The sequence below is a fragment of the Eptesicus fuscus genome, chromosome 6 (assembly GCF_027574615.1).
Source record: "Eptesicus fuscus isolate TK198812 chromosome 6, DD_ASM_mEF_20220401, whole genome shotgun sequence".
Lineage (NCBI taxonomy): Eukaryota > Metazoa > Chordata > Mammalia > Chiroptera > Vespertilionidae > Eptesicus > Eptesicus fuscus.
The window spans coordinates 84,293,336-84,301,728 of record NC_072478.1 but is presented as its reverse complement, the minus strand read 5'-3'; the positions used below and the strand labels follow the sequence as shown (position 1 = coordinate 84,301,728).

The 8,393-nt window shown below is 55.1% G+C and overlaps 1 protein-coding gene across 1 annotated transcript; it reads right to left on the bottom strand.

The window, feature by feature from the left end:
• Window positions 1–222: 222 nt before the first annotated feature.
• Window positions 223–1,619, bottom strand: POU4F3 (POU class 4 homeobox 3). Its single transcript, XM_008140815.3, has 2 exons — window positions 1,500–1,619; window positions 223–1,182 (listed from the first exon to the last, which is right to left on the bottom strand). The coding sequence occupies exons 1-2, from the start codon at window positions 1,617–1,619 to the stop codon at window positions 286–288; spliced, it is 1,017 nt and encodes a 338-aa protein (XP_008139037.1). The 3' UTR covers window positions 223–285.
• Between the last annotated feature and the right edge of the window lie 6,774 nt (window positions 1,620–8,393).

The following is an 8,393-nucleotide window of genomic DNA, read 5'->3' as shown; positions in this document are numbered from 1 at the left end:
CAGTCCAGGGCGCAAGGGAGATTTTCAGCACCACGGACAGCACAGGTCCCTCCAGGCTTGCCCTTTGTGAATTTTTTCCTTAGTGCCAAAACTTTTCTGGTGGGAATAGAATGGGGAAAAGAGAAAGAGAAGGCCGGGAGACAACCGGGTGGGATAAAGGGGAAAGTCTGTGGCTTCGGTGAAGAGAGCCTGACCTGCCAGAAAACGTCTCGGAGTCCCCCATTACCGTCCCCCCCGGGGACGTACACAGCTTTCCCGGCCCCCAGAGGCTGAGCCCCGCCGCAGTCAGTGGACAGCCGAGTACTTCATTCGTTTCTGTTTCTGTCTCTGGTTGCAGAACCAGACCCTCACCACGTTCTTTTTAAGGTCCAGTTTCTCCGCGATGGCCGCGATCTTCTCAGAGGAGGGCCGAGGCTGAATGGCGAAGTAGGCCTCGAGCGAGCGCTTCTCCGGCGCCGCGATGGACGTGCGTTTGCGCTTCCGCTCGCTGCCGTTGAAGAGCTCGGGCTTGCTGTTTTTCTCTCGGTAGGCGGCCTCGGCTTCCTCCAGCCACGCCTGGAGCACCGGCTTGAGCGCGATCATGTTGTTGTGCGAGAGAGTGAGAGACTCGAACCTGCAGATGGTGCTCTGGCTGAGCGAGCCGACGCCCGGGATCTTGAGGTTGGCTAGCGCCGCGCCCACGTCCGCCTGTGTCACCCCCAGCTTGATGCGCCGCTGCTTGAAGCGCTCCGCGAAGGCCTCCAGCTCCCGTGGGTCCGACTCCACGTCGCTGAGGCACGCGGGCATAGCGCTGTGAGGCGCCACGGCGTGTGGGTGACTCATGCCCATGGCCTGGTGCAGGTGGCCCATGGCGCCCAGGTGGTGCGGGTGGATCTGCGCCGGCATCACCGAGTGCTCGGGGGCGCCCAAGCCGCTGACGCTCAGCGTGGGCGAAATGTGCTCTAGCAGGTCGCCCTCTAGGCCCTGGTGCACCGCGTGGTGCGGGTGCGAGGTGAGCGCGGCCGGGTGGGAGATGGGCACGGTGGACGAAGTGGACGTGCAGGGCACGCTACTCATGGTATGGTAGGTGGCGTCGGGCTTGAACGGGTGGTTCTTGCCGTGGGAGACGATATCCACCGCCGCCAGAGCTTCGGCGCGTGCCAGCAGGCTCTCATCAAAGCTTCCAAATATATTACCCTGCAGCTGCAAGCGAGAAGGCGCACAGCACGGTCAGTGGGGAATACTGTCAACTCAGGATTAAAACACATTTTCAAGCAACCGAGATGCCTCTCCTCAAAGCCCAGGTCATAAAAATTAATACGGAGACAGAGGCTCTGCTGGAACAGACGTGTGGATCAGAGACATGAATGAGAGAGAGCGCGCCGCCGGGAGAAAGCGCGGGGGAGACAAGCGAGGGGGTTCAGACAGCGGCGATTGTTCTGGGCGACATGAAAAAAACATGAAGCAAGTGCCTGTCAAAAAAATGTGCCTTAGAGCGGTAATTATGCTCCACTACGTACCTGCGGGGCTGGGAGACAGACTCGGCGCATGGCCTCGGAGCCGGAGTGCAGGCTGGAGAATTTGGGTTCTTGAAGCACCGGGTGCATGCCGAAAGGCTGCTTGGTGTTCATGGCCATCATCTTCGCGCGCCTAGCAGGGAGGCAGCGGGGGACATGGATCTGGCTCCTCTCGCTCGCTCGCCGCGCTCCAAGTGAGCGCCGCTCAGCACCCGCGCTCCCCTCGCCCTCTCGCTCGCTGCCTCCCCTCTCCCCCACCTGCTTCTTCACTCATCTTACAAGCAGCCTGCCAGGAAGGGCCCGGGAGCGCGCAGGCGTGCTCACGCGCCGGGACTCGCAGGGGCCGCCCCGGAGGCAAGGCCAGGCAGGCTCTCGGCGCGCCTCTCTGCGCCCGCCTCGGCATTTATACCCCGGCCCGGCCGGGCCTCTCCCGGCCTGCCCCGCCCCGCCTGGATCCAACCCGGCCGATCTTCCGGAGTCTTTCTTCCTCTTCGCGGACTTTTTCCCCCTCCAAAGTCCCAGACCTCTCCCTCCTGTCCCAACTCGCACTGCCCGGACCGAACGGCAGCCCCGGGCTGAGCGGGGGGCCCAGAAGTTGACTCTTCTCTCTCTCTCTCTCTCTCTCTCTCTCTCTCTCTCTCTCTCTCTCTCTCTCACACACACACACACACACACACACACACACACACTCCTTGTCGGACCGGCTGCCGCCAAACTGCCCATTTCCAGGGCTCTCCTGGCCCCACGCCCGAGCCGTCCACTAGAGTCCGGCCCCGCGACGCAGCCAAGAAGCAGGCGCCTCCGAGCGCCCAGACGGGCTCCGGGAAGGGTGAGGGGCTGCCATAATGAGCCCCAGGTGACCCTCGCCCCCAGTTGCCCGGTGGCGCTGTTGAAGTGGGGGAAGTCGCTGCCTGCCCAGTCCAGGAGGCCGGTGGCTTCCTCCCACCCTTGCCTTTCTTGCCTTTGCTTAAGACAACTCGGCCCCTTCCCCCTCTCCGCAGCCCGCCGGCCTCAGGAAGCTTACTACGTATGTTTTCAGAAGTGGGTGCAGGACTGTCCAGCGACCTTGGGGGGTCAGTGCACTTCCGCCTGGCCGCCAGCGCTTGCAGGCCCCAATCCCCATCGCAATAGTGCCCGCCGCCGTTGAGCTCCTACTATGTGCAACTCAGAGAGTTAGCCCCTGGCGTCCGCACACCCTGTGGCGTCGGTACTGCTACTCCGTTTTACAGAGGAGGAAAACCGGGGTCAGAGGGGTTAAGTAATCGGCCCAGGACAACATGGCTGGCTGGGAACAGAGTCGTTCATTCACTCGCTCCTTACGGTATCCATTCACAAATAGTTAGTTACTGGTGGCCCACTGTGTGCCAGGCGTCCGCGTCGGACTTCCCAGGCTTTTAGCCACTTAGCCACTCTGTCTTCCTTGCTGAAGTTTCGGACGGAAGTGCTCCCGGGTTAATACTGCCCGCCCCGCCTCCCCTCTGCTCGCACCCCCTCTCCTTCCCTCCTCTCCTTTCCCTGCACTAGTAAACATCGTGAATAATGGATGGGGAATCCTGGGGCCGTGGCCGCGCCGCCCTCCAGAGATAGCAAAACCCGGTTCAGAGAGAAGCCCTGAGCGCCCAGCTGAGCCCACGTCGCGGAGGCCGCCGCCTCCACTAGGGGAGAAAGGCCTCGGGGTTTCAAAGATCTGCCCAGCCTGCGGGCTGAGCCTCGAGCGCCGCAGGGTTTGGGCGGGGTTTCCCAGATGTTACCGCGGCGGGGGCGGGACCACCCAGTGGCCTGAAAGGAAGGCCTGCCTAGATCCGGGTTTCCTGTCCTGGGGTCTCCCCATCCTCGGCGCCGGAGCCCTGGGCAGTGTCGCCCTGCAACTTCGCCAGAGGGCTCAGCCCAGGAGCGGGAGGTCCAGCAAGGCCCTTTTGCTAAACCTCTCGGAGCCTTAGTTACGTGAGCTCTACAATGGGAATTTCACTAGTGTTTGCCTTTTCCGGTTCTGGCAAAGACGTTTGAGCCAAAGCAGAAAGGAAAGCATTGAGCACGGATCCTTAGTGCTCAGTAAACCTCCTCACAACCGGGTGCTTTGGGGCACAGGTCCTGCCCTCAGATTCAAAACGCTTCTCTGCCTCTTGCTGGCTGGGAGGCCTGGAGCCATCTCAACGTCTCTGTGCTACAGTTTCCTCGTCTGTTAAATGGAGATAATAGTTTCTCCTCCACTGATGGTTGTGAGGCATACACCGAGATAAGCATTGGCACAGTGCCTGGCACAGTGGAATCATGGAATAAGTGTTCCTCTCTTCTTCCTCCTTCAATCTAAAGAGAAGGCGTTTGGGAGAGGGAGTGTCCCGGGTCATCGCCCTGGAGATGGCTGGTCTGCAGGTGCAAACTGGATGGTTGGTCTCCTCCATTCATTCAGCACCTGCTTGGTGCCAGACCCCATGCAGGGGGCTGAGACTCCGCTTTGGATCGGACTCCTTCCTGGCCCTCACAGAGCCACCAGTCTAACGTCCACTGCAGAAAAATGACTGGGTACTTGCACGGCAGGAGAGGGATGTAGATTCATGCACAGGGCACAGAGCTAGGCTGGTGGGATTCTTGAAATACAGAATATGCACCAGAACCGTGGGCCTCAGGAGGGCTGGGGTTTGGACAGCATTCTAAAACTCAGTCTATCTCACAAGGAGAGGGCTGCACTAGATGACTGCTAAGTGCCTCCGCTCTAGCAAAAGACTGTCGTTCTGGTTAATTTAAGTGAAACATATTTTGAGCAAATCAGAGCTTTTCTCCAGAGACATTCAACTCCCCAGAAGCTGAACGCAGTGTTATTTTATCACTCACCAGCATTTAGGACCATTCATTCTTGTTTCTGCCCAAAGCCAAAAAGGAAAAGGAGAAGGGAAGCTGGGGATATTGCATCCTCCAGGGAGAAGAATGTAACTAGCCCAGAGCTGGTGCTTTGAGACCACACTCACGCCCTAATATCTTAAGTTGTCTGTGAAGCTGAACCTCCAAAAAGAGAGGGAAAGGCCCATCCACATCCATCCTTCTCTGCTTTGTCCCTTAAGGGGCCTGGGAGATACTAACCAGGGTTGAGGTCAGGCAGGGGTCAGAGAAAGAGCAAAACCAACAGGCCCCCTTAGGCCTCCAGAGCTGACCTTCAGCTCATCAGCTTCCACTCCAGCATCCCAAGGCATTAGGACCACAAATCAAAACCCACGCTTGCACCTGGCAACCTGTCTTCCCTGGGCTTCCCCCATCCTTCCTTTTAAGGCCCTAGTAGCTCTAGGCAGCCAGCGGTGAGATGAGGCCCATCCTTCGGGATGGTCTTTCTGAGAAGGCCCTGGAGATAACGGACTGGAGAAGAAAGGAGGAAGAGACCATACAGAAAGCAACTGGAAGGAGAGCCTTGGAATGCAGTTGATAACGTTCTCTACACTTTACAGGATTTGCAAACTTTAATTCTGTTAGGGGCAAGTCCAGTAAAATAAATGAGCTGGGCTCCTAAAAGGGAAGATGGGTACTGTGATAAACTGGAGCGCACATACCCCCCCTTACCTTAAATGAATGAATTAACTTAATTAATTTAAATTAAATTACAATTAAAATATACCCCACCCCTCCACACACACATGCACACACATACACAAACATGCATACACACACACACATACCATATGGGCCAAACAAAATCTGTCTGAGGGTCCAAGTAAGAACCATGTGGGCACTTATGCAAGTGACATTAAGGGGCATTTTCTTCATTCTACAATCATTTCAGAATACCTAGTGACTGCTGGGTCTTGTGACTGATTCTGCAGATATACTGCACACTGTTTCAGGGGCTCAGAGTCTAGTGGGGACATAAAATTGCCACATGTAAGTTGAAATCAGGACACAAAGCACTTTGTCCTCCGGAAGGACCAGCTCTGTAGGGATGCTGGGGCAGGGGGCAGAGGCATTTTCCTGTGGGCCAGTGGTTTTCAACTTTACTAATAGTGTGAGTAGGAATTATCTGCAGCCTCTTAAAATACAGCATCACAGGATCACAGAGATTTTGACCACAGGGACTAAGTTGACTTTTAATAAGACATCCATGATTCACATACAGGTAATCTGAACTCAAAGAGACAGTTTTCCTCCTTTGAGTTTTTTGCATTGTTCTCTATTATCCCTTAGAAAGAATGTGCTGTTTTATGATCTGTGCTTCTTGAAGGACCCTGGGACTTCTTTGAGGATGAATCTTATCAGTCCCTGTGCCATGTCTACAAGCTAGGCATCATGCAGGAGCTTAATACAATAATTTGTATTGTGTTGAACGAATGCAGGCATGAATAATATCCTCCCCAGGATTCTGACCTATGATGGTAGTGACAACAAGAAGAGCCATTTATGGAGTGGTTTCTGAGTGCCACGCCCCAGGCTTTGTGCATTAGAAGTATTGTACACTGAATCCCTACATCAAGCCAATGAGGTTGATAATATTATCTTCATTTTACAGATAAGAAAACTGAGGCACAGAGAGATTGAATTGTCCAAGGCCACACAGTTAGGCATTGGTAGGGTGAGGACAGGAACCCAGGTTGACCTTAACTAACATCCTAGGCTATCACCAGTTTCAAGGCCCCCCAAGCTCAGGGGCTAAGGAATTGGGTGCCCCGGTTTTACTTCTCTCCCACAAGGCAAGAAGGTCTGGCTTTCAGGGGCTCAGAGGCTGGCCCTGCTCCAGACATGCTTCCGGAACTGCCTTCATGGAGAAGCCAGCAACTCCCCCCTCCCACCTCCATCCCCGGCCAAACTCCACCTTGGAGAGCTGGGGAGGGGGAAGAGGAGTGGAATGGGAGATGGCCCTGATAGGACAGCCGAACTCAAGATGCCATGGCGGGGAGGCAGCTGGTGGGGCTGCCTGGCCAGGTGTTCGCAGCCGTCAGCCTCGCCTTCCTCTCCCTTTCTCTCATCTCCTTTCACAAACTTCTCACATGTACCAGCCGCCTGCGCAGCTGCTGCGGGACTCGCCTGTCGGCCGCTCGCCTTGCATTGTCTGCGATGATTCAGAGGATTCGAGATGCCCAGAGGGACCCAGGAGCCCAAGGCCGAGCATCCATGGGGGATCGGCACGTGCCAGGAGGCCTCCCCTTCCCCTGGAGTCCCCACGGAGGACTGAGCACAGGCTCTCAGGTAGTAGGGCTCCAGGCAGGCCCTGACTGCTCACAGCCTCAGTTTCCTCAACTGAAAAATAAGAGGATGGAGTCAAGAGAACTCGAAGAGCCCTTCTCCATCATGCCTATTCATTGAACACGTTTATTGAGAGCCTATTATGTGGCATCTGCCATGGTAGGAAATACAAATTCAGCTGCAAATAAGACAGATATGCCCTACTCCCACTTACCCCTACCCACATCCACTCCCCATGATGCACCCCCCTCAGCTGATGCTTGAGCAGAAGGGGAACAATGAAAAAAGAGATACCCCCCAGTAGTGATAGCTGCTACAGAGAAAGTAAACCAGGGTGATGGAACAGAGAACCCGCGGGTAGAAAAGGAAGGAGTGACCAACCTCTGAGCCGAGTGACCAACCTCTGAAGGCTAAAATGGAGGAGAGGGGGAGCCATAAGGTGAAAGCCTGAGGTGAGAGCAAGCGTGGGGTGGTCAGGGAAGAGTAGGAAGGCTGGCGTGGTGGGAGTGTGGTGAGGAAACTGAGAATGTGGGAAATGATGTAGTCAAAGGGCAGGCCTTGGGTTTTGCAGGGGTGGGGTGTTGCTCCATGGAGAGTGGGGAGCCATCGGAGTGTTTAACCAGGACAGTGAGCAATAGCCTATGAGCCTACTCCTGCTGGCTGTGCAGGACTTGGGTGACAGTGGTCCAGAGAGGAAGAGGAAGACCCCGAGTATTAGTCTCCTGCTTCATGGAGAATCAGGGTCCATAGTTTGGATTTGGGGTGCTTTGCCCAGGAGACATCCCAATAACCTACAGTCAGTGCTTGGCTTTTTCATATTCCCCCCCTCCACCCACAATGTCGGTCCTGCTATGTCTTCATCTTTGAGCTCTAGACTTTGAATATCTGTGTCATTAGCAGCATGGCCAGCTCTGTGCTTATCCTCAAGAATCTGGACTCAAAAACTGCACAGTCCTTTTTTTCTGGCCCATGAGGACTGGTTTTGCCTTCTTCTGCTCCAATTCATAGGCATCTTAGAGTTCAAATTCATCAAGTCAATGCCCATGAGGCCTAGTCGGTTGCCATCTCTTCCATGGCCAAAGGATTAGGCCATTCTCTCACCAGCTTGGTTGGGAAGAGGCAGCGAGGGGTGGTGGACAGAGCCCAGGGAGTCTGGATTCAAACATGGACATGTAGCTAACCTGCTTATGTGACCCTGGACAAGTCACGCAGAGGCTCTGGGCCTGTTTCCTCATCACTGCAAGGCAGACAGGCTCCACGGGCCATCTCAGTGTGGATAGGTCAAGGTTCTAAATGTAGATCTTGGGAAAGGGTAGGGCCAAATCCATCACCATAAACGGAATCCAAGTTCTAATGGTGCTGCAGGGGGCGCTGCAGGCAGAGCAGGGGGATCTGCTGCTTCATGTATTCACCAGCTGCTTGCTGAGTACTTCCTCTGTGCCAGGCACATGCTAGGTCTGAAGATGCAAGAATAAACAAGGACTTCATGGATCCTGCTTCAAGAAGCTGAGAGTCTGTTTTGTCTTATTCAGTCTTCACTTCCATAGACGTGAACATTATCCTTCCACCTCTTCTTTACAGACAGGTAAGGAAACTGAGGCTCAGAGAGGTGATGGAACTTGTCTACCAGCGATCAGCTCATTGTTTCCTGAGCTCTTACTCTGCCTGGCTCTGTGCATCCCTACAGCCACCCTACCTCTGAAGTAGGTACTATTATTACCTCTGTTTCACAGA

What these genes read in the sequence shown, in the direction of transcription:
- POU4F3 (XM_008140815.3), bottom strand. Translation starts at nt 1,619, where the DNA reads ATGATGGCCATGAACACCAAGCAGCCTTTCGGCATGCACCCGGTGCTT. An exon ending in TCTGTCTCCCAGCCCCGCAG is followed by an intron (nt 1,183 to 1,499) that starts GTACGTAGTGGA and finishes TCTCGCTTGCAG; the next exon opens with CTGCAGGGTAATATATTTGG.